Genomic DNA, 25,915 nt, shown 5'->3' on the forward strand with positions numbered 1-25,915 from the left:
CATTTTCAGAAACACGTCCTGGTGCATGTATACCCATTCTCTCTTAATTATTAGTCTAGCCTGAATGCATTCAGCAACCTGTAATTCTATGATATAGTTATAGACATTGTGCAATTCAAGTGGCTGAAAGGATCTGAGATGAGGAAAGAGGGTCAATTCAGGCTAAATACAAAGCTGAGTGATTCATGATTTCTCTTTTTTCATCTGGCAAGAAAGGCAGGCGACTGCTCCAGGCTCTGAGTCCAGAGTAGCAAGCCAGCGGAGAGTTTTGGAAGTGACATGGTGTAAGTCTGAGATGCCCATGGTAAGCAAGTGAAGCAGGCACTGATTTACGCGGTGGCCCACGGTTTGCAGCTGATGTCACGCTGTGCGCTGTCCGTCCCCTTTTATAGGTATAAGATGTGACCATATCTACTGTGTGATGTTCTGAAAGTGTTCTGGATGTAGGTTAAAGCCTGGAAGTTTCTTTTATGGGATTGGCGTTTCGATGTTGATTAGACTATTGATTCTCACTGTGGAATCTATATCTGGAAGTGTTCAAAAGCGGGTTAGACAAGCACTTGCCTGGAATGGTTTAGACAGCCTCCCTGGAGCAAAGGGTGGGACCAAATGACCTCCTGAGGTCCCTGCTTTTCTGTGTTTTTCGGGGACAACGGTATTATCTCAGAATTCTTTCTGGCGTGCCTCAAGATTAAAAAAGGATACTTAAGAGAATTAGGTGGATTTCAAAATGCCGTGTAAGGTAGAAGGAAGACACTAGGGGTTTCTTTGTGAACTGCTAAAATCAAGTTGACCATGGTTTGATTGTACCTGTGAGGTGTGTGCATATGTCTGTGGATTTGGGGTGGGGATGTGTGTCCCACTGCGGGCAGCCACTCAGTAAGGGTTGGTTTTAATGTTCTAGTTTGATTTGCATTGTGCCATTCAGCTGCCCATCCAGAGCTTGGGTAAGCTTTCTGCTTGCCCAGACTAGTGCATGCTGTTCAGTGGCTGGGTATACCAGGGCTAGAATCGCTAGTTGAAATGTGTACCCAATGGGAAACGTGTGCCCACAAGTTTGGGGGTAAGACTAGTCCTTGCTTTTTTTCTTTTTGCGCCTCTTCTCCAAATGAGTCTTGCAGATCAAAGCTCTTTCTAAAGCCACATCAAACTGCTTCAGATGGGGCTCCCTTTGGACGTGTAGACCACCAAGGTAATGCTCTTCAGCAGCCGTTCTCGTTTGGTGAAAGCTTGTTCCCAAGGCTTCAGACGCAGTGCAATAGAGATCCAATCCTCTTCCATTATCTTAAGGTTGGGGGAGAGGGTGTTGCTGACAGTGATGAGGGTTTTGTCTTGACTCACAAGAGCAATGTCAGCAGGATAAATGAGCTTACACGGGATTGTGTCTGGTAAGTCACATGTGTTGGTGTTCAGTGATGAAGGAATCAGCATGGGCCCTTGTAGTCGACCACTGCTGAGGGTGCAGGCTTTGCTGATCTGCTGATTCAAAGGGATGTGTAATCCCAGGCTGCTCAGCATTGTAGCTAGGGGTTACAAAATGCAGTGGCAGTTCATGATCCTCGGTGATATGAGCAGTAGCCCGTAACTCCATGCTGTGTCATATGTGACAGGTAAATCTCCCAACTCAGCCTTGCTTTGAGAATCCACTTTTGCTGGTTTCCCATATTTGAGGACTACGGCCTTACACCAGTTCTTTCTGAGACCCTCCTTGACACAGGCATAACAGTGAACAGGTGCCAACCAGGACCACTTTGTCCCCAAAGTCTTGGGGAAGTTGAGATAAATGCCATCCTTGTCAAGACCTTGTCTATTTTTCAGAAGCCGTACGGGTCTTATTTGCTTCCTCTGTAGCAAAGTTTCTCAAACCGGGTTATGCAACGGACTTCTAAGGATGGGAAGGAAGAAAGAATGGGAAAGCAAAAGAAGAGGATGGGGAAATATGGAGGGAACAAAATTGAGAAGTCTGCATTACCGTATGGCCCCTCTGCTGACTTGAAGTGGCACTTTTTTTATCCATTGCACAAGAGTTGTAGGTTACACAGCAGTGCAACATCCAAAGGGTTGTCCTGACCCAGAAAGGGTTTGAAAGCCACCGAGCTGAAGCGCGTAGCAGACTCGGTGACTCCCTGGGTACGTGCGCAGGGTGCCAGGCAGTGCTGCATGCAGCTAGCCTGAGCTAATGCTGCGTGTGCTGTCTCCCAGACCAGAAAAGGACATGCAGATTAGTACTATCTTGAGTACTGCATTGCTACACTGCTTTCAGTTCAGAGGCCAGCCAGCTTAAAGCTACCCAACATATCTCCGTACAGCACTGACTGCCTTGTAGGCCTGTGCAAAGTGACTAGCATTTGCTTCGGATTTGGCTGATTCGGGGGACAGCGGTTCGATGCGGTGATTTGAATCACTGTCCTGAATCGATTCGGCCAGATCTGATTCAGAGACTGGGCTGCTGCTGAATCGCCGAATCAAGCCGGCCCATCCCCCGCCTGCTCTCCCAGCCCGGCAATGGCTGCCCACCCGCCCCAGCTCCCAGCACTCAGAGCCTCCTCCAGCCCCCCCACTCCCTACTTACCCGCTCCGAGTTCGGCTCCAGCTCCCTGCAGCGGTGAGCAAGGACTGCCCGAATCATCAACGCTCTCCGAATCTTTTCTGAAGATTCAGAGAGCTTCGAATCGATTTGGACCTTTTTATTGGTTTGATTAGCACTTGGAGATTCGGCCACCAAATCGGGCCGAATCTCCTCCAAATCAAGTCACCGCGCAAAGCTTCGCGCAGCCCTACTGCCTTGTACATCACAGGCCTGCCTTCAGGAGTGAGTCAGTCTCTGTCTGCCAGGAACAGCTGAAAGCCTCGAGTCAGCTGTTGCATTGCATGGCACATGTTTGAGGACAGGAGCACAGGGAAGCACAGCAGAAAGCATTTTTAAGTCTCAGGGAACCATCTGCAAACAGACAACGCTGCTTTCGAAGAGGCAAAATCATTGTTCCCTACCCCACAAAATCTGGTTCCTTCTGTCCTCATTAAACAGCTTCTCGTAGCGACCACGTTTTTGGCTTTCTCTCCATTATTACTTCTTCTTTTCCTCAGCAAGCGTCCCTCCCACGGACAAATGAAGTGATGCTGTTTGATGTAGCACAGCACCTGCGCTAACTCTGACTGCAGCAGCTATTAGCGAGTCGCAGGCCGGTGTGAATTGACACGCCAGGAAAGAATAATGCAAACTCCTATCTGCCAGAGCCACAGCAGAATGACTCTCACATCCCCTCAGGCCCTTGCTTGCATCCAAGGCCTGTTCTTGCACAGAGAAATCACACACACACATGCACACGCACACACACTCATGCATGCACACACATGCACACACACACACACACGCATTGAGCCTGCTCGGTCGGACTCTGCACCGGTCACGATGAGTCTTACTGTGAGAAGGAGTCCTCCTCTCAAAGGAAACAGCCAGGGAAATGCAAGACTTCTTGGGCTTTCAGCTATGGCTGAGGATGTCTTGGCTTCAATCAGGTCAGTCTCAAAAATCCAGTTGACTTTGGTGGAGCCAGGATTTGACTTCACACCTCCCTCCATTGCCCACGGGGAAAGCATCCATGTGAATCAATATTTTTTAACAACTCCTCACGGTTCCAGCCAGAACCGAGGTGCCGTTGTGTGTGGCACTGGATATACCTATAAAGGGATACCATTTCCTCCCAAATGCTTAGAGTCTAATGAAAGGAGTGGGGGAAAGGAAGCGGCATTACCCTCATTTTACCCACAGAGAACCAAGGGACAAAGAGCTTTGCTCAAATGTCCTATAAGAAGCCTGGGGATGACCTGGAAACTGAGCCCAGATCTCCTGAGTGCTGTAACCACAAGGCCATGTAGGACAGTATGCTTGCCCAGTGTGCTGGGGTAGCACCCGGGTGTTTGAATGGTTTTTTTATTGGTGTGACCTGTTGCTATGAGGGACAGATGTCTCAAATGTATTGGGAGATGCTCCTCATCTCTTTTGTCAAGGCTTGTCGTCAGAAGGAAATAACCCAGAATCACTTCTCTATGCTAGTTTCCTGTGTGGACACTCTTACACCAAGTGTGGTTTTTTGGTCCCCTGTGGAAGTGGCTTCAGCTAAATGGCAGAAAGGGGCAGACTGAATGCAGGGTAAGAGTGTCTGCACAGGGGCCAAAGTGAGACCAGCTCCATCCACAGGTGTAGGAGAAGAGCAGAAAGCTACCCTTGGATCCTCCTCACTCTTGAAGGGCAGATGTTTTGGCATCTCTACAGCTGGCAGAGGGTACCCCACCTGGTAAAGAAAAGTTTTTTTTAAAAACTCCTGTCTGCTTTTATAAGTTGTTTTGCCTTTTATTGTGACCCTGAGTCACAATAGACACAAAAGACCCTGAGTCTTCTGGCTGGGGAAGGGTGGCGTATATGTTTCATAAATACATAAATGATGCCATCTATGCCTATAGCAGACATTGCTGAGACCTTCCTGCAGAGGTCCTGGAGAAAAACAGGAGAGATAAATTTGACATTCAAAGGTTTTAAAAAAATAGGTAAAAAAAAAAGAAGAAAATTAGGCATGTTTATAGAAGCAAAAAACAAACAAACAGAGAGATGCCAAAAAGGGTCATCGGCCCCATTTCCTTAAATCCTTCACAAGTCACCTTTTAAAAGCCTCTCAGTTTTGCAGCCCCTTAAAAACACTTCATCTCTGTTCACCATTTTCCTGTTTCCCTTTGAGGTACAAAGTCAGCTACAGGTTTCTGTGTCAAAGAACAGCAGGCATTTGATAGACTACAGGCATTTGCCAGTGCTCATTTCCATCAGCCAGCTGGACCCAAGCCCAGTGCCTCCAGATTTACAAACCCATTGTTCAAAAAGCACAGGTACTTGAGGAGCAGAGGTGAATGGCCCATCTGAATCCTCCTCAGTGGCCAAGTCACTTCTGTGAATTTCTGATTAAAGCAGTGATTAACTTTGTCCTTCGTCTACTGATGCTCTCTCCTAAGGAAACATTTGCCTTGCTAGAAAAAAAAAATCATCAAAATATGGAAGAAGCAATTAATCTAATGCAAACATTTGGGGGTCATGGACATTACTGCTGGGGAGAGAGGACCCAGCTGGTTATGTCAAGCAAGCCACTTCCCACAAATTTAACTACACCTTCCCCAGGCATGTGAGTGTGACCCTGACTTTGCACGCCACCTCCCCTGAAATCAGTGGACGTTGTGTCTGTCCGGTGGCTGGACTTAGGCCCGTAGTTCCCAATTCAGCAAAGCACGTATGAACACACTGAGCTCACTGAGTTATCACCTTTCACTGAAAACATATCTGTGTTGCTGAACTGGCGCGGATCTAGGCCGGGGTGGGCAATTATTTTGGATGGAGGGCCGCTTACTGAGTTTTGGCAAGCTGAGGGCTGCATGACAGGCAGCCAGGGGCAGATAAATACAAATTTTCTAAATTTTTAGGGGCCCTGCAGGCCGGACAGGATGGCCTGGTGGGCCACATCCGGCCCCCAGGCCACATTTTTGCCCACCCCTGAGCTAGGCAGATGCTTCAAGCTAAGCATGTGTTGAGCGATTTGTTGAATCAGAGCCGTGATGATCTTCTGAGGTCCCTTCCAGCGCTAATGTCTATGAAATCTATGAAATCTATGAAAATCCAGCGTCCTGAGCATCGCTGAATAGGAGATATTGGCAGAAGAACCCAGCTAGAACAAAACAGGGCCTGAGGTGAGAAGAGGCACTTTTGGGGATGCTTTTAGTAGAAGATACAGAGGTCATCAGGCGACCTCTAGCCGGTGGAAGGCATGGCTGAGGGACTCAGGTGCTTTAGTGCAGAGCACAGCGGACACACACAGGCACCGGGCTCTCAGGACAGCATGAGCATGACTAGAGACTCCCTTGCTCTTTAGCACACTGACCTCCCTCCAGTCTGGAGATGCCCTGCGATGAGTCAGTCGGACGTCTACGTGCGGTGCTGGAACACGCTGTGGTTCTCTCGGACAAAACAGCCAGGCAGCTGCTACCCAGCAGTGAGACCAGGAAAGCAAGGAACAGGACTCAAGGTTGTATATGTGACTGAGAGTCAGAGCAGCTGATAGAGCATGTGTGGGGCTTCAGGAAACCCAAGGCTCCACTTCCTCTCTCTTGCTTGTGGAGCTACCGTGCTCCTCGTGTTTTGTGCTTATCTGCCCTCCCCCTACCTCCCAGTGCCTCTGGAGTCATTAACAAAATTGCCCATTACTGGTGGGGCCTGGGGTGGATTCAGGGGGTGCGGTGGTGCAGTTGCACTCCCTTTGATTCCTACTTCACCCAAACTTTAAAACCAACAGCGTGGGAGGTGCAGTGGCATTTCTTTTTTGGCAATCTGGAGTGAATCAATTGACTTCATGGCTCATTACAATCTACCTGATCCCTGCTAATCTTCCTTCACTCCACCAGCTTTAACAGCCCTCTCCCCTTTTTAATGATCTTGATGTTCCATTAATCAAGCTAGTCTGTCTTCTGTAATGTTGCTGTCTGTTAGCCATTCCTGGTACTTTCTCTCTTGTTTCACAGCCCTGCAGACTGTGTTTAGCTCTAAACTAAAAACTTTATCTCAGGTGAGACGAATAATATTAACTCAGATGAATAATAATTCAGGTGTGGAAATGACTGGTCCTCAAGAAGGCTAGATTTTCCGAATAAAAGATGCACATTTAACTATAATGACTCCAGGACTAATAAAACAATTTCTCTGGACTATTTTTTGCTTAGTTTGTTGTGTTTTTTAACTTGATGTATAAGCCAACAAATTAGTTGCATACCTATAAAGTTATATGTGCTTTTGCTTTGATCTTAAGCTGAATAATGTGGTGCTAGGTTCCTACTATATTATTAAAGCATCTAGTTTCTCTTTAACTGGAGAAAAATGTGCATTGTGTTATACGTGAGGATGCACCACACAACCTGCACCCCCCTTGTCAAAGTCTTAGATCTGTCCATGGTGGGGGCTCAGTACCTCCAGGAGGGTTAGGGGTTGCATTTGTGGGCATGATGGCTGATGATGGCAGGGGACCTCCCCCAGGTCAAATGAACTGGCTGAGCGAATGCTCTGTATCTTGCTGGGCCTGTTGTGCAGACAAAGCAAAGATGGCTGGGAGGAAGGCGGGCCCAAGCAGGTGACACGCACATGTGAAGTATGTGCCCTGCCTCCCTTGAATGCAATGATTCTCAACCAGGGTGCTGTGGTTAGCACTGTTAGGCATGCACACATGATTCACCAGGTAAACCCAGAGATTTCAACTGGGAATCAAGAGTGGTAAAAACTCTCTGACCTGTCAGGATCTTTCTGAGGTTTTTTTGCAGCAAAAGAATTCCTCTGGTAGTTTTCTGTAGTCACAAAATGAGTGAGAGCTAAGAGCTGGCATATTCTGAGGGGCAGCTTGAATCTAATGAAGGGTGCTTTGAGTCTACGAGGGTTGAGAACCACTGCTCCAGTGGCGGGCCCAGAGAAGATAATAGACGGTTACTGCGGCCACTTAAAGAAGTAGGATCACAGGAAAGTAGGGTTGGAAGGGACTGCACAAGGTCATCTAGGCCAGCCCCTGCTCAAGGCAGGATCATCCCCAACTAAACCATCCCAGCCACGTGTTTGTCTAACCCGCTTTCAAAAGTTTCCAAGGATGGCGATGCCACCGCTTCTCTTGGCAGCCTGTTCCAATGACTGATCACTCGCATGATCACAAAGTCTCCTCTCCAGCCTAAATTTCCCCTGCTGCACCTTAAGGCCATGGCTCCTAGTCTTTAGCAGCATTATAGTGACTTTAGGTCAAAAGAAAGAGCCTTGCACTTTGGGTGGTGAAGGTCATTGAAGTGTCACTTCCGAGCCTTGCACTTTGGGTGGCGAAGAGCCGGTGTCACTTCCGAGCCTTGCACTTTGGGTGGTGAAGAGCCGGTGTCACTTCCGAGCCTTGCACTTTGGGTGGCGAAGAGCCGGTGTCACTTCCGAGCCTTGCACTTTGGGTGGTGAAGAGCCGGTGTCACTTCCGAGCCTTGCACTTTGGGTGGCGAAGAGCCGGTGTCACTTCCGAGCCTTGCACTTTGGGTGGTGAAGAGCCGGTGTCACTTCCGAGCCTTGCACTTTGGGTGGCGAAGAGCCGGTGTCACTTCCGAGTGACTGTGGAGCTGGTGTTCTGGCCGCCTGCTGTCACAGACAGGAGCTTTCTCTGCCAGCCAGCATGTTTCGGCACATCCACCACATAGACTTCCCAATGCTAGGCTATTCCCTCTGGCGACAGAGCATGCTGCAGAGACTCAGCCATGTGCTTTGTTGTTGAAGCATCTCCTTCAGTCCCCTGCTCAGGGCAGGATCATCCCTAACTAAGTCATCCCACAGTCACAGGGAGGAGGAGGAGGAGGAGGAGGAGGGGGGAGTGAAAACTGTGCTGTTGCAACCAGAACAAAGCCAACAAGCACGAATGCAAGCCTTTAATCTATTATTGCGGGGCTTGTTTTCACTTGTTCCCCAACTGCCTGGGAAAAAGTCACTCCAGAAAAGGGAGGTGGCCTCGCGCCAGATCATTTCCCACACCCTGACCCACATTCCTGAGAACTCAGCACTGCAGAGGTTCATATATGGCAGGAAATCCCTAAATAACACTTGACCAAGGGAGCTGGAGAGTGAATTTCTCCATAAACATTTCTGACAGCTCCCGGTCTGTGTTAGTATGAGACCCCAGAGAAAACCCAAGTGGCTGAGCTGGGGCTGTGCTTCCTGGCTGTGACAAAAAAGGAAGTTGGCTTCTGGGAGTCACTGACCAACAAGCACCATTAATCTCCCCCTCGCTGTTGCCTGCAGACTGCCATGTGCAGTAGGAAGGTCCAGACTTGTTTGCTGGTGGTCAGCTACTTCACCTACCTCTTCTTGGGGGCCATCGTCTTCCAAGCTCTGGAGAGGGATGCCGAGGAGCATGAGAAAACGGCGGTCATCCAAATGAAGCAGGCCTTTCTGCAGAACTTCGCCCACCTCACCGTGGGGGACGTGGAGCAGTTTGTGAAGGTAAGACAGTATCGCCGGGACCACATGGGCTTGTCCCCCAGCCTCTTTTTTCCTCCCGGCGTGTTTCCTGTTCTGCACTGTCGCTACGTCTTTCCTCGTGGGAGCTCAGTGTCCAGTCTGAATGGACGGAGCAGGTCGATCAGTGAATCAGCTCAACAGAGCATTGTCTATCGGCCAGCAAACCGCACGCCCCAGTTCTCAGACCTGCTGCTCCAGCTTTATGCTGGTTGACAGGTGGATCTCAGTGGATTATGCTCATGCGCACTTGTGTCCTGGCACAAGAAGGAGGTTCACAGGTCTCTGTTCACTTCCCTTGTGGACTTTTCTCAGGGACAATACACCAGGTTCAAAATACCTGCTAAAAAGTATCGACTTAAAATAACCTCTCCTACTAATCTCGATCAAGGTGACTTGCCCTATTTTGGTTGGCAAATGGAGCAAGCAGTCTGGGCAAGGAGAAGGAGCGTCTGGGCATGAGAATGCAAACCGAGCACAGAGGTGACGTCTCCTCATCCAAGCCCTTGCCTAGCTCTATCTGCTCTGTTGCATGAGAACATTAGGGGTGGTACCAGCCCTGCTCGCAGTGTGATGGGTCTTGCAGGGCTCGTCTGTGGAAAATAAAGGAATCACTGATTCATGCTCCACATCACTCATTTTTAACTCCCTTTCAGCCATGATTCTGTACTGGGGAAGCAAAAAAAGTGCCTTGCCTAAGAGAGTGGAAAGACATCTCTGCCAGCACCGCAGCATGAATTCAGTCGCTCCTGATTCTCATGGACACCTGCAAGAGCAGGGGAGCAGAGATGGTGGGAAATCAAGCTGGAGAAATTTATCCCGTGTGTGTCACTTCTAGCCCATTTCATTTCTGGCATTTATCTAGGCTGCTTCTGCAGTGAACCCGCTTGAGTCCCAGATGTCCAGCCTTGCTCCCTCCATTTGTTAAAGGGCAGGGGCAGCTGGATACAGCTGCTTCTTTTTCAGTTTTATCTTAAAATATGCACGTTACTTAGATTTAGGACAGGGAAAGCATGACGGAGCCTGCAAGCTCCTCTTTGTAATTACTGTGCATATGGGGTCTGGAACAGCAATGAGTGTTTTGGGCACAGTCTGACCGCAGTTACCCTTCCACTTCCAAGGCAATTCCAATTTTGCAATGGCATTCCTCTGCAGTTATTTACTTACTAGATTTATCTGCCACCCTTCCCAGGAAAAAACCATGGGGCAGTTTGCAATAAAAGACAAACTATTTTCTTCGTGTCCAGTGACAACCAAATGCTTCTGAAAACTTGCTGCTTGAAGTTGCCTTCTGCGCAAGTTGCAATTAGCAAGTGCATTTCTTAATGACATTTATAGGGTTGCAGAGACCCTCAAACACATGGCATTGCTTCCTTTCTTGCATAGGTTCATACATCATACAACATCCAGACACTGACTTCAGCATAACAGAGCTGAATCTGGCCTTCACCGTCAAACAGGATTCTAAGTCAGTACCACCCGTGGAGTCGAAGTCATCACTGGCGTAATCCTACCGAAGTCAGAATAGTTACACTATTTATTCATGTGGTCCTTTCAGCTGTTCTGTCTGGTAGGAGATTTCCACCATGGGCTTAAAAAAAAAGGCATCACTTCACATAGACACCCTGCTTGCTGGGTTTCTCTTTGTATGCATGCTCTATGAATAAAAAGGGATCTTTATTTCTTCTTTAAGGGCTAAGAGAACCTTTCACTAATTGTATTGCATGGGTAAGAACTCCAGATGCCGTATCCTGACCTGGGCACAGGTTCATATAGGAGTGAGCTCAGTGCATGGGACAGGATTTGGCAAAGGAGTGTCAAGTCTCCCTGATGGAGCAGTAGCTGTACTCCCTTCTGGTGGTGCACCGCAGCCATAAAGCTGGATATCCCTTGTATAAGGTGAATCCCCAAGTGAGACAAAACTGGCCCAGGACTGAGGCTGGGTGAAAGGAGCACAGCTTACCCACAGGTATCCTTTGGCAACCCTGAGTTGCTGGAACTGTTCTTCGGGGTCATTAGCAGCTAGGCATAACCTAGAGCAGATTTGAGGTTGCTCTAAGCCAGGGATGAACAATTATTTCAGGTGGAGGGACCGCTTAGCGAGTTTTGGCAAGCCATCGAGGGCCGCATGACAGGCAGCCAGGGGCAGATAAATATGAATTTTCTAAATTTTGCGGGAGCCTCGCGAGCCGGATAGAATGGCCTGGCTGGTCATATTCACATTTTGCCCACCCCTGCTTTAAGCTGTGTCGGGGACCCACAATGATGGCATAAAGCCACCATTTCTTCTAGTTCTGTCTTGGGGCAACTCAGAGAGATGGCAGAACCTGGATCAGGATACTCTTCACTTACCCCCACGTCACCTTGCATCAGCTGAGGACTTTTCACAAACCCAAGCACGGCTTTCGTGTGATGTGCCATTTAAAGGCTCAGGGTCGGTATCTGGAAACCTGCACTTAAAGGACTCAGAGGTCCAGATCCCATTCCAGCTATTAGGTATTCAAGTGACATTTAAATATCTAAGAGTGAGCTTATTAAGACCGGCTTGAGTCCCTGAAGCCATCAGCACAAAAGGTGGGTGAGTGCCTTTCCTCCTCCCCACTTTCTTGAGACTTAAGGTGCAGATGAAGGCATGTCACAGAAGTCGACAGGCTAAAGGTTTTTCAGGGACTCAAGTGGAAAGGCATAGGGGAGAAGGAAGACACTCTGAGTGGGTCTGTACCACTTCCATGGTGCCCTGGAGGAGCGCAGCCTATCCAGCTCATCTCATGCACCACACCTGGAAATGAGGGAGTGAAGCCACTCGGAGAGCTTTGCTACCTTCTCTCCATCTCTGCTGCATGCAGTGGGCAGGGCTCTGCTTCTTGGTCCCACACTGAACACCACCACGGAAACAGGCCTGTATCTCTGACAGCCCTGGCCTAAGGGCAAACTTCTCCTGCTTCCATGGTGCTGTTGAGTGTGGGGACAAGAAACAAAGTCCTGCCCACTCTCTGCATATGGGGCTTGCCCCAGCCAGTCTGGGACATTTGTTGCACATGGTGCCTGCCCCAGCCAGTCCCGGATGTGTGCTAAACACAGCACCTTCCCTAGCTGGTCTGAGAAGCAAGGCACATGTAGTGCCCATTCTGGCCAGTCCAGGACCCACACTGCACATGACACCTCCCCCCATCCCCCTAAAGGCTGCCCTGGCATGGGTGCTGTGTGCAGCATGGGTCCTGGACCTGCCAAAGTGGGCACTGCATGTGTGGCATCTGGTGTATGGAGGGAAAGATGTGTGGGCCTGATCCAGCTGGCAGGGCTGGCCGTGCACCACTGATCTGACCCACAGGGCTCAATGAGTTGGACACCCCTGCCTTAAACACTCAAGTGCCACAGAGGCATAAACGGTGGAACAGGATGAGCCCCAAAGCACTCAGGTTCATCTTCACAAAATAGTAGTGTGCATCTGCAGAATCATTTACAGACAGTATGAGTAAATTAAGCCTGAGAGATCTCATTAACAAGAAGCCCTGCATCCAAGAGAAACCCTCACGATACATTCTTCCCCTCTATTTTTCTAGTCTGAAAGTCAATAAGGTCTCCAAAGCAAAGCAATGAATCCTGTAGCAGGCCAGTCATTTTCATTACCTTAGAGCTCTGCTAATTGCTATCATTTGGCAGACTAGCTACAGACCATAATACATATTGAACTAGTAGCATCTGGCACAGAGGGGAAAAACGCAGGAAGTGGAATAGCTCTTTTGTTGCTTCCACATTTGTACAGTCCTCTATATGCAGGAAATGAAGCTAGACAGTGCCATACAAAAATTCAGACATTAGGGACCATTTCTGAGAGCTGAACAATGGAAAACTGGACCTCCCAAACTACTGCGGTTCAAATACCATATGTTCTTGCATACAACACCCTCCCAGAATAAAATATGCACCGTGTTTTTGAAAGACAGACTGAATTAAAAAAATGATCTTTCCTTGTACTAATTAACTAAGTAGCAGCCTCTAGGGAGCTGAGCCTATTGTTTTACTCCCTGCGAAGTGTGTGAAGATTTTACTTTTGCTTAGTAACCAGCAGAAACTACTCTTACTGTATTTCTTACATATACAGGGTCTCCAAAAAGTCCTTGTGCACTTCTAAACTTTAATAACTTAGGGTGTAGGTATGGTAGAAACAATCTGTAAATGGCATTTAAAAGCACATTGATGAAAGTTTTAGGACAACTAGAGTACACCATGCTAGACTTCGTAAGTAATAATGAATTTATTCTTAAATAAGTTAAAGCTCCATGCCACTACACTCTGAATGTATGACAGTTCCTAAATGACTTTTCCCCAGAGAAGTGGATAGGCAGAGGTGGACCAGTCGCTTGGCCACCTTGTTCACCTGACCTGTCGCTGTTGGACTTCTTTTTATGGGGACATGTTAACAGTGTAGTTTACTCTTCAAAACCATGTTCTTTGGTGGGACTTAGGGCTAGGATCACTAACGCAATTAGTGCAGTAACTCAAGAGCAACTGCGAAACGTTTTCAAGGAGTTGGGAGACTGGATTGAGCACTGTATCATGATGGATAGTGGTTATGTTGAAATCTAGCATTGTGTACTCTAGTTGTCCTAAAACTTTAATAAATGTGCTTTTAACTGCCGTTTATAGATTGTTTCTATCATACCTACAATGTATGTTTTTAAAGTTTAAAAGTGCACAAGGACTTTATGAAGACCCTGCTCCCTGGGGGCTGCTATTTAGTTAATTAGTACGAGGAAAGATGTTTTTTTTAATTCGGTCTGTCTTTCAAAAACAAGGTGCATATTTTATTCTGGGAGGGTGTTGTATGCAAGAACATATGGTATTTGAACCCCAGTAGTTTGGGAGGTCCAGTTTTCCATTGTTCAGCTGTAAGAACCCTGCAATTTTCAGCAGCTCATTTTTGGGGGGAAAACATGAGTTGTATGTGACGAAATATGGTACTAGATGCAAGGAGCAAGCAACCGACACGAGCAACACTCAGAAAATACCCACACAGGCAAATTAATGGACAGGGAGGTGAGCTGCCTTGGTGTATTCCTCATGTCTCAACCGATGTAGGGAAACAAAAAATAATACAAGATCTTATTTAGTGCTAAAGAAACTAGCTCCCGTGAAATCCATTCCAGCACCCACTGACCCTCGCCTGGCAGGGATACGGCACCGGGAGTGAGGACTGGCTCCTGACAAGCATGCGACTCCCCAGCCCGCCCCTGAAGGAGGCAGAACCGCTGATAGCACTGACTTGGCAGCACAGCCATGCAAAGTGCCTACGTGCCCCTGCCCTGGAGCACTCGCGGGACAGAGGCCGGTTCCTCTGTCCTACCGCCGTGGGCACTGAGAAAGGAGGCACAATCAAACCAAACCTCCCTTTCCATTGCAGAACCTGACCGAAGCCATTCAGAAGGGAGTCTATCCCATAAGGAACGAATCACAGGTTGAACAGAGCAACTGGGATTTCAGCAGCTCCTTCTTCTTCGTGGGCACGGTGGTCTCCACAATAGGTAGGCTGGCGGGGCAAGGCAGGGAGGCTCACCCCCTTCTGCCTTATTTTCTTTTTATAGCCTTAAGTGATTGCACTTTAAAGGAGATCAACTACACATGTTCATGGGCCTGGGCAAGAGGCAGTGACTGCCTTGATCTTGAGGCCTCACAGCTGCTTTATGTACCGTTTGGGTTTGAAAAATAGCAATGGTCTTGCATAGCTCAGTCTCCCACTCTGCCTCTTTTACTAGCCGTGGAGTCATCTCTTAAAATCTTGGCTGAGTGGTTAGTGGTGGGTCGGAGAAGGACTTGACTTCCCTTGGTTTTCATTCCAAGGTCAAACAAGTTGTAAATCATTTCTGTAACTGCTGCAAAGCATAAAAAAAAGATAGGAAACAGCTGAATTCAGCTGGGCCGTCAAGGTCATAGCACCGATACGCACATGGACAGTGCATGGATTAGATTAGCTTACTCACAGCTCCTTCTGCTACCAGTGGAAAGAAACGGAAGGGGGGCCAAAGCGAATACCAGCACTTTTCACTACTCACTGAAGCGCTGGGCGGTGCTGGAAATGGCTGCAGACCAAGGCTGCAGATTTCCAACCAAAAGCAAACAGGCATCCAGAATAACATGTGGCCTAAGGGTCTCCAAGGAACCCGCAAAGCCCTTTTACTGTGAGCCAGAGTAGTTCATGCAGCCCAGTGGACGGCTCCTGGGATACTTTGCATTGCGGCAATTATACTGATAGAATTAAAGTGATTCACTTTTGCAAGTGGATCCACCCTTAATTCACCAAACACAAGTGAGGTGGGTTTCAGGCTCAGCTATGGCCAAGGGGACTCAGGCTGCACTATTAGAGTGTGGTTGCCTCTTCAGTCTGGGCCTCAAACCAGAGAAGGAATCTGACCCCATGTACTGCTGGTTTGTTCTTATTGAAGTGCTTATTCCTGGCAGCCACTCCACTCCAGGCTGCGATCCCATCAGATCTCACAAGCTCAACAGGGGCAGACCAAGGCCACGTTTTTGTCTGGCCAGGGAATGCAAAAGAGGTACAGGCCGACCAGCAGAGGACTCAGCTCACCTGGGGAAGCTGTATCATGGATGCAGAAGTGGACCCAGGATTTTGAAGAGGGGGATGTGGAAGCAGCAACTGGCATTGGCAGAGGTGGCTTCACCCACTGCTCCCAGGCTCCTTGGGGCCCTCGAGGAAAGCAGCCTGCACTGTGGGATCAACAGCTGGGGATTTTTGAAAGTCCCCAAGGCAGGTAAGAATTCCTCCCCCTTCCCCTCTCTGCTCAGAGGCACGTCCCCTCCCTCCTCTCCCCACAGCTCACCTGCCGCTGAAGCTGTCCCCATTCTCCTGGGGACAAGGGAAGCTCCTGTCCAGCCCTAGCTGGGCTTCATGGGGGCTGGGCAGCAGGTGGGGGCCCCCCTTCCCTGTGCTTGCTCCTGGGCTGGCAGGGAATACCTGGGAAGACCAGGCAGAAAGGAGGAACCCACCCGCTATTGTTGGTGCTGTTCCAGGCTGAGCCTGGAGCGGGACAGGTGCTCCCCTTCCCCTGGGACAGTGGATGCAGTGGCAGCAGTAGGCAGGGGAGATAGACAGGGGGGGGACTTGCTTCTGAGCACAGAAGGAAAGGGGACTGGGGAATTATTACCTTCTTTGGGGACTTGAGCAAGTCCCCGGCTGCTGTTCCTGCCATGTGGCAAGAAAGGGGACGAAGCTGCACCACTGCACCCGCTCTGGATCCACCCCTGCTGCACATGTATTGCAATACTGCATCCTCTCCCAAGCACAAGAAGTTGTGTCAGTAAGAAGCAAAGTTTTGCTGACAGAGCTGCAATTACCCCAGCCGGCAGAGTCTTGTTGGCTGTGCTGATCCTTCTCTCTCAAAAGACTGCCCTGCCCAGCAGGCTATGGGCAAGACTAGTTGCGGGGGAGGCCCTCCATGCTTTCAGCTAAAGCTGCCCCCCTGGGCAGCCAAGAATGCATGAATCATGGAGCCACGTGGCCAGCAAGCAAGCGCAGCCTGACTCTGCTGCCTAGTGGTTTGGGCCTCCGGGATGGGAAGGCCTGGGTTCAAAGGACCATCCATACGCATTACATTAGACAGGCGTGGGATAAAAATAGAAAAAGCCACCACCATGGCAGCAGGGACCTTTTGGCAACTTAGTCACTTCAGTTTTTCCCAGAATCTGTTTTGGTGCCTATTGGCCAGTCTGTATCTGGCCTATCGCTTTGGAGAACACTTTACTAAGAGACCTCCGAATAAAACCCAGGGTGCAATAGGATACGGTGTTGCACGCTCAACGGATGACAGGCTTGTATTAAGCCAAGACTGTACCACAACACTAAGGGAAGCTGGACTTTTGGGATGAACTGCTTTTGGTGAAGCCTAAAGATGAAGTCCTGAGCATTTATAACAACCACAGATCCAAGGGTGGCTTTTTGCAGTTGCGTATGAATGGTGGAGTTGGGGCCAGCATCCACTTTCTGGCTCCTTCCAGGCTCCCCTGCAAGCAGGTAGATAAAAGGTGGCTACGTTTCAGGGAGGGTGAACTGACATGTGGATACAGGCACGTTTATAGAAAACTTTAGAGCTCCTTGGGATGAAGGGACCTATTATAAAGTGATGTATGCTAGTCTCAACTTTTGGAAATGGTCGGGATTCCAGAGATATCAATAGCAAGCCATAGGACATTGTGGAAATGTATGTAGTATTTTAGTCTGTAAATAGAGAACAAATTGGGTGACTATTTCCATGTGTGACCCCAGATCCAGGCTCTTAGAAGCTCTGGGACCTGTAATGTGCTGCACTGTAATACTGAAGGGGCAAGAAATCCGATGCGCATTAATATGCAAGAATGGAGCTTGTCAGCGCCAAACCATCGAAACTTCCGACGTGACGTCTTCCTCGGCCCCAGACTTCTGGTTTCTGTCTTTTCATGCTGTGTCTACTCACACATTTCTAGCCTGTTTGAACGTCCTGACTTAAGTTTCTACTTTAAGTTCACCTGGAGGCCAGACTGGAGCCTAACCCAGCACTCTCCAAACCCTACTGCTGAGTGGGTCATTTAGTCAGTTTGCTTGCTTTGATAGGGAAGAGTGGGTGGGGGTCTAGTGAGCACTAGAAACGCTCTTGATCTGCTAATGCTGTGAACGCACACACCGGTTCAACTTGATTAGAAGCACAGATACCAAGGTTTTGGACATGATCCCTAGAATCCTTTTGCCTTCCAATAGGTTACGGCAAGCTGTGTCCCAAAACTGCCGGTGGCCAGCTCTTCTGTGTCTTCTTTGCTTTGTTTGGAATCCCCTTGAATATTGTATTTCTGCACCGTGTGGGCAAGATACTTTCACTGCTGTGTAAAAGGCTGGGGAAATGCCTGTATGAAAAGGGAATGAAAAAGGTAATCCACTTCATGTATTCCAGGCTTGTTTGTGCGCTGACGGGTGGGACTTCCCAAGCACGAGGCATCACTTTACAAACGCGTACGAGGAGAGGACCTTTGCTCTGGAGACCTGGCTGTCAACAGAGACAAGACAAGGGCAGGGACCAGAAATAAACAGACGAGGAAAATACGGGAGGGATCACGATAGGTGCACGACTCATTTTGGTCCCATTATACAAACTAGCTCCCTCCTCATGAACTGGCTCTCCTTGTTCAAGGCATGGAGCCGACTTCTCTCCAACTCCCCAGTGTGTGACAAACTCCCCCCCCCACCCCACAAGATGTAACCCATTTTAGCCCAGGGATGGGTTTCCTGGGGCTGGGGCTGTCACGGCTGATTGTTTCCCAGGGTCTCTAGCATGGTGCGCACACTCTCCTTAGCAGAGAGTTGAGCCACAGTTCATCATGGGAGATATCATCCAACCCTCTGCATGACTGGGCCCTTGTCTGCCAGCATCACACACATGAAAACATAGCCAGCAAAATCCACACAGCTCTACCAGGAGAAGGTGTCTTCTGATGGCAACATTTCTGTCCTACAGCAGAGCTAGTTTAACTGCATGGGCAGAAAACCTTCTCCTGACAGAGCTGTGGCCATATCAGGAGGCTTGGCTGCCTTAAGACATTGCCTTTGAGAAGCAGCGGCCCTTCCTAGCACATAGCTTATGGATCAAGCTCTGCCTCCTGTGCCCCTAGGAAGAGGTCCTCTCCAGTTCCTCATCTAGGACACCTGTATTGTGCATAGCTTGCCCTTGCGCCTGACTGGACTGAAATTGGATTTGGTTTATTTTTCAGAAGAAGACCAAATTTCTGACCCTTCTGTTCTTCCTGGTGATGGGAATTCTAGTGTTCCTGTGTTTGCCATCGCTCGTCTTCCAGATCGTGGAAGGCTGGTCATACAGCGAAGGAATATATTTTGCATTCATCACCCTAAGCACCATCGGCTTTGGAGACTATGTAGTAGGTAAGGGTGCCTCTTCTTTCTGAATTACAGCTGGCAGAGTTACTCCTGTGAGGACAACTAGGACTACATCAGGCAAAGCATGAATAAAGTGCAATATGAAACTGTGTTTCTTTCCCTGGGTTTTGCAATTCCTAGTTCCCATACTGCTCCCAGTGGGTCTCAGATCCTGGGGAGTAGCTCAGAGTGGGTCCCATGAAACTTGGTGCTTTGCAAAGAGGGAAACTATATTTGGTGGGACAGGAAGTCTGGAAAGTGGGAGAAGGCGAGGGGAGAATTGGGAGTCTCCTTCTTACAAAGTTCTATGGACCTATGTGCTCTGATCTCCTGAGTTGTGTGATTCATAACATACAATAAAGACATAAATGGGCTTGTTTTAAAAGACATCATTTTAACGCAATGCCTTTAAGAACCCCAGTCTATCCTGAAGAGTGAGCAATGGAAAAACTTTTTTGGGAGGGGTGAGCGCATATGTATTGTTCCACTGTAAATGGAGAATGATACTCATGAGTCACCACAGACATGATCTCCTTTCATTCCTTACGCATCAGCAGAGCTTCACAGACAGCGCACACATGCTCTCCTGAAGTTAAACCATGTAAAAAACCATGCTAGCTAAGCAGAATCAGGCTACAAACACTCAGGAGGGCTACACATTAACCATTCTCCTATCTGATATTTTTGGGGGGTCAACTTTGAGCTCAACTGGCACCGAATTATGGCTGAAGCACCAAGATCTTGGGGACCGGAGTAGCTGACTCTTGAGGTTCCTCCTAAACATATGGTTCAGGAATCTCTGAGTTTCAGATATTTGCCTCACCAAAATATTTTCTTTTTGCTGCTGTAATGAACCCCTGAAAGAACGCATAATAGACTCTAGAGTCCAAACCATTGTCTGCAAAAGTGATCAAATATCTGGATTTTGTAGACGTTAAAGGATCCTCTGGAATACTTGTCTTGCCAGTGCCTTGCAAACCAAAATGTCCTCTCTCATGAGAAGGAAAAGCAAGCCACACTGGAACTGGAATTTATAATATCAGTGGCTTAAGTGCACTTAGTCTAGAGGCCTCATTCCAGTTGTCTGTGGACAGGCATCTGCCACAGAAAAACAGCTCCTCCCAAGAGACCCTTTAGCTCAGCAGAAAGACCAAGAAGGGAAGGCCATGGAGACTGGGAGGACCATGGGAGGATTCTCCCTAGACCAGGCTGAGACACGCTGGTAGGATGACATGAGTGAATTTGTACAGACATTGCCTGCACTTTACCTCTTTTGTGAATGAACAGGATGTCCCAGTCTCTAGGGCTGATGATTCAGCTTTTCCACAATGACTTACCATATTTACTTGAATCTAAGATGACCTGAATTTAAGACAACCCCCCAATAATTAAATTCTATATATGCAAAAATTTACAAATTTGTTAGAATTTTCTAGGTATAGAAACTAATTATCAGAAGGTTGTCTGAAATTCCTTCTCCCCACTGCTACAACAGGCAAAGCACTGGCTTACTCCCCAGTCTCCGCCTCTTCCCTCTCCCTGCACCCCACTTACTGTCAGATGCTGCTTGATCTCTGTTCCCTCCCAAGAGTACAGCACATGGAAGCTCAGTCCTTGCTGGGCCATGCAACTATGTTGGCACTTGCTGACTGACTGTGCAGAGGACAGAGTTTGCACATGCTCCATGCCTGGAAGGAAACCCATCCTGAGCCGAAGCCAAGCTGCACCTGACAATAAGGGGTGGGAGGGCAGGAAGCTGGTGTGGCGCTGACTTTGGCCCTGACCCGGCCACAGCAGCCACCTGCCTTCTGCCCCCGCTGCCCCACCTCCCCTTTGTGCATGAATCTAAGATGAGGGGCTTTTTCCCCTGTCCTGATGGCAGGGGCACATCCAAGATTAGATTCAAGCAACTATGGTAAGTCATGCCAAGGGAGAAAGAAGTTAGACTGGAACATTGAAACACCATTTGTTCTCACATGTAGTTCCATAGGATTTAAGGCCATTGGATACATTTGTAATTCACTTAAATGTGTAACATGACTCCTTTTTTTGACCTAGTGCTTACTATTGTCACAGTCATTGGCTAGCTGCACCTCAATTATATGCATAAACTCTTCAGCCCGCTGTCTGCTTTGTAACATAATCCTTAACTGAACCGGTGAAACCAACGAGAAGCGATCAGTTGCAAGGCTGCTATTAGAGGAATAAGGTGCTCGAGAAACAAGGCAGTAAGCCCAAATGAGGTGTGAAACACTTAGCAGGGGCTGCTTCTGAAGTTACGAGCACTGTTAACTGTAAGACAAGGTGAGTGCATACTGCAGCGAAGCATTTCTTCGGCTCCCAAGGCTAGGCACTTAAACAAAGAGCACTGTAGATTACAGGCCATTAAATTTCACTCAAGTACTCCCCATTAATCCTAAATGCTTTTGTTAGATTAAATATTTCAGTCCTCAAAAACTAAAATGTCTGCAAGAGTTGGAGCTGGAGAGACCAAGATGCCATCAATACCTGTGACCCCAGCAATGGCAGGGAATTGACCCGATGAGATATATCCTGAGGATCCCTACAAGTGAACTCCACTCCACTCCACAGAGCAAGGTGAAGTCTCTCTTAGGTCCCATCCACTGTGACCTGGGGGGAAATTCCTTCTTGATCCCAATTCTAGTGACCGGTAGGATCCTGAACAGAAAAGGAAAACAGCAACCAGGCACCTGAGAGGATTCTCCACACGGACTCAGAGCATGGGTCCACCTTGCTCAGTTTCTACTCTCTCTAGCCATGGGCAATCTCCGTTACTTCCAAGGAAGGTGTTAAAATCCCAACTCCAACAACTCACCAGAGGAGGGAAAACCCCTGATTAACTGCCTATAGGTTTTATGGGCTCGATTCTCTGTGCAGCTTAATGATTGCTGACGTAAAGTCACCAGGGATGGGAGGCAAGCGGAACCTCGTGGGGTAAAGTGCAGAGAGACAGAGACAACAACACAATTAGCGCAGATGTCTTCTCCTCCCATCTAAATTAAATGGTTGTGTTAAAATAACTGCAGCAAATGACATCCAAAACAAGGTGTGAACAGCGCTGTCGACATGTGTTGACACACCGTGCTGTTAACGCACTTGGCCAACAATACTGATGCAGAATTCCCTGCCCTCTATTGTCATCACCCTCAGGAGGCTGTGGCTCGCTGCTGTGGGGATGTTGTTCCTGCGCTATACAGCAGTAGCAAAATCACAGGAATCAAACCTCATACCAGCTCAGCGTTATAGCACTTATTCCTGTTGAAATACAACCCGGGCTGCCCTGACTAAGGTGTGTTAGATGATTAAATGATTTGCATTGCTGTACGTGGCCAGATCTAGAAAAAACAATTAGAATATCATTTGCTTGAGCTCACTTGCACACCACAGCCGTATTGGCTAAAACGTGGTTTGCAGCTGTTGTGATACAGCAGTCAGAGCATCACCCTTTTCTGTGATGGGAGACAGCTCAGGAATCAGCTGCCAAGCTGACAGCAGTGGGTTTGGGATGTATTGTAAACATGTATTAGGTATATGTAAAATATGTATAAATATGTATTTAGGGTGGCATTTCTTCCCTCTCAAGGAAGGAAGCATTACAGTAAGCACCACTTAAGCTTTATTTGAAGCAGTTGAGTGGTGCAAAGATTTTGGATGGGCTGTTTGCACCAGGGGAAAATCCACCCCCAGCCCCCGGAAACCTCCTCTGAAGCAGTGACTTCGATTTGTTTTGCTAACACAGCCCAAGTCCTAATCCTGGCTCTCACCTTGAGCCACTGAACCTAGAAGCTCCCAGGGCCCAGGGAAGAAATGGGCTCTTCTCAGCCCTCCAGCTGCTTCGCGGCTGTTCTTGCAGCTCCTTTGCCAACACCACCCCATCAGAAACAGGCCCAGCAGCCCCGCTCCTTCTGGGCAGTGTCACCACATCGGTCTTAAGGGCTGCTCCATGGGCACTGCAGCTTCCATCCCACTATCTCCAGCTGTATGTATGCCCTGTTCTACTTGCAATGGATTAGCCATGAGAAACCTCTCAGCTGTGTACCTCACTGCAAACTTCAGTCTTCAGAGGGAACCTTTACCGCTGCTTGAAACGATGCTTGCAAGCAGACATCCAGATTGTAACTGAAGAACAACTTGTGAGCATGGGGCAATAATAGTAAGGAAGATTTGCTCATGATTTCTCTGCTTTCATTGTTTGTGGGGCCATATTAGAACCAAAAGAAAGTCATCTGTATAGCAAAATCACTAGGAAAAATTGAGTCGTTATAATTTGTGCTGCAAGCAAGCGGTAGATAGCAGTGGATCTGATACCAAGGCAGGTCAGTCCTGGCCACAGGTTTAAAGGAACCTAAATACATTTTTATTGGCAGTGCTCACTGCACAGCCACATTTGCAAAGGCCAGACCTGTTATTTGGCAGATTACATGCCTGACATGACAACGCTCTGCCCCAGTCAAGCAGAAGTTAACATTTCAGCAAGCTTTCAGAGATGTATTATACAATTAAGGTTACATGGGATTCAATGCAGCAGGGGCTCAGCTTTTAAAACTTGGCTGGAGCATTGCTTACATCTGAAGACCCACATTAAATGACCTGGATAGACAAGCAGGTGTATAGCTCCCAGTGATGCTAAAAGGTTTGGACTACATGAAATACACCTCAGTCCAGTGGTTTCAAATGCAGGAAGCAGTGCAGTCAGTATGTGGCAGAGAGTTTTCAGCCATTGTCTTCATTTAATTTATTTCCTTAAAATAAATTTCCTTACTGGGGTAAGCCTTGAAGCTTTTAAGAAGTAACAACAAATCATAAGTTTCTCCCATATGGCCAAAGATGTCTGCTATTTAACATAGGTATTTATCAGGTCACAATCATGCTTCATTAGGCAAATGTTTGGAGCTCTTATAATTTAACTGGTAGGTCTTCTCCAAGTGGCCTGTTCAAATGCACCTGTCCCCTGCATTCTGGCTGCAACTGAAATGCATCCTCGAATATCTTAGTGCTAATATAATATGCCACAATGATGGCACCACAAATGACTGTGTTTTCCAGACTAGTTTCCTGCACTTTGATGTAATAAATCATTTCTTCTTTTGATAGCATAGCAACTGCTATGGGGTGGCTCCAAAGAGGATGGAGCTGGACTGTTCTCAGTGGTGGCAGGTGACAGAACAAGGAGCAATGGGCTCAAGATGCAGCAAGGGAAGTTTAGGTTAGATACTAGGAAGAAGTTTCTCACTAGGAGGGTGGTGAAGCACTGGGGCAGGTTACCCAGAGAGGTGGGGGAAGCTACATACTTAGACGTTTTTAAGACCCAGCTAGACAAAACCTTGGCTGGGATGTTATGGTTGGGGATGGTCCTGCTTTGACCAGGGGGTTGGAAGATGACCTCCTGAGGTTCCCTTCCAGCCCTCATTTTCTATTATTCTGTATTTCCATGAAGCAGCAAGCTACATTATAAGCAATGCCTTCTGTGTATTCAACTTGAAATGTCCTGATCAATAGGCTAGCTCGGTCCACTGTATTCAGGCAAACCACATTCAGCTGCTTTGTTAACTCTCTCCTGTTTTTCCTCCTTGCCTTTAGGTAAGCAGCCTGAAAGGCACTATTTTTCCTACTACCGATCTTTTGTGGCCATTTGGATCATCTTTGGCCTGGCTTGGACTGCCCTCCTCTTTAATTTATTGATGATGCTCTTAGAAGACACGGAAAAGAAAATCGCCAAGGATCTCCATAAAATGGGAAAGGCGGGTAAAGAGAATGAGGAGACCCTAAAAAACTACCAGCCTGCTGGACTCCTAGAGGAAGGACCCTTGTCGCTGGACTCTGGAGGAGACGCACGAGACTGCGAAGAGGCGAAGCTAGAGAAAAATATGTTTTCCTTAGAGCGAAATGTTGTACGGTCAGATTGAGATCGGATTGAAGAGTCGCTGCTCCAGCGTTATAAGGACTAGACTGAAAGGAGAAATTCCTATGGGACTATCATTTCTCCCACAGATGGGTAGCCTTCCTCTGCTGTGGCTCTAATGGGCATGTCTGTATGGCTTCTCTGGAGCCCCGAGAGCCCCGTTTTCAAGCCCGTCCTGCCCCCCTGCTCCCACTCCACAGGTGTCCAACCTGGAAGGGGGGCAGGGGCCACCCCCTTGAGGGCACTCCCTTAAGAGCAGCAGCAAGGACGCCCTCCAAGCAGCTTCACTGCCTCATTTCTGGGTTTGGCAGATGCAGAGCAGGCATGGGGAGGCAGCAGGGCCTCGAGACTGGGGCTTCTGGGAGTGCCCTGGAAATGGTGCAGGCACGGCCAGCGCAGCACGAGCCAGGGGGTAATAATGATGCTCACTCTGCCCCCCCAGCTAATAACGCATAATAAAGATAGTTGCCCTGGAGGCTTACACGAAGGCACCCACCGTGGGGAACACCACCACCTAGTGGCATCACTGCAGGACTGACGCACCAGGTCTTCCCATTCCGGTAGTGCCGGAGAGACAGTGCAGCCAGGACGGATGGTCCAGGAATTATATGAGAAGGGAGGATTTGGGGAGCTGAGACCTTTTACTGGACCAGCTTCACAGTTGGGATAAAGCTAGGTGAGCTTTTGAATGCAAGGCATTCTTCATCAGTTCTGCCTTGAATTTAAAAACTTGTCTAACTTTACCCCACCCATGCAGTTGCTCCAATAAGAAATATCACCCCCCACAAAAATCCTTGCCTCTAACAGGTATACATCATTCCCAGTGTATGACAGTAGTCATAATTGGCCGGCAGGCAAAGAAAGATGCTGGCAGAATGGCAAGACGGAAGCTCCAGTCAGGACCAAGAGAGAGCAGGGGATAAGCAGGGGTGGAAAAAGCAGAGGTCTGGTTGGAAAACAGCATGCTCTGCTTTCTCCCATTTCAAGCCAAGCTGAAGACTTTTGGATTAGGTCCTTGCAA

The 25,915-nt window shown here is 48.2% G+C and overlaps 1 protein-coding gene across 1 annotated transcript; it reads left to right on the top strand.

The window, feature by feature from the left end:
* Window positions 1-25,640, top strand: LOC109298353 (potassium channel subfamily K member 16-like). The gene is made up of 6 exons (XM_019518394.1): window positions 1-304; window positions 8,840-9,040; window positions 14,460-14,580; window positions 17,805-17,971; window positions 18,809-18,977; window positions 24,573-25,640. The coding sequence occupies exons 1-6, from the start codon at window positions 296-298 to the stop codon at window positions 24,896-24,898; spliced, it is 993 nt and encodes a 330-aa protein (XP_019373939.1). The 5' UTR covers window positions 1-295; the 3' UTR covers window positions 24,899-25,640.
* The last annotated feature ends 275 nt before the right edge of the window (window positions 25,641-25,915 follow it).

The sequence above is a fragment of the Gavialis gangeticus genome, unplaced genomic scaffold, assembly GCF_001723915.1.
Source record: "Gavialis gangeticus isolate Ggan-Ray unplaced genomic scaffold, GavGan_comp1, whole genome shotgun sequence".
Taxonomy (NCBI): Eukaryota; Metazoa; Chordata; order Crocodylia; family Gavialidae; genus Gavialis; species Gavialis gangeticus.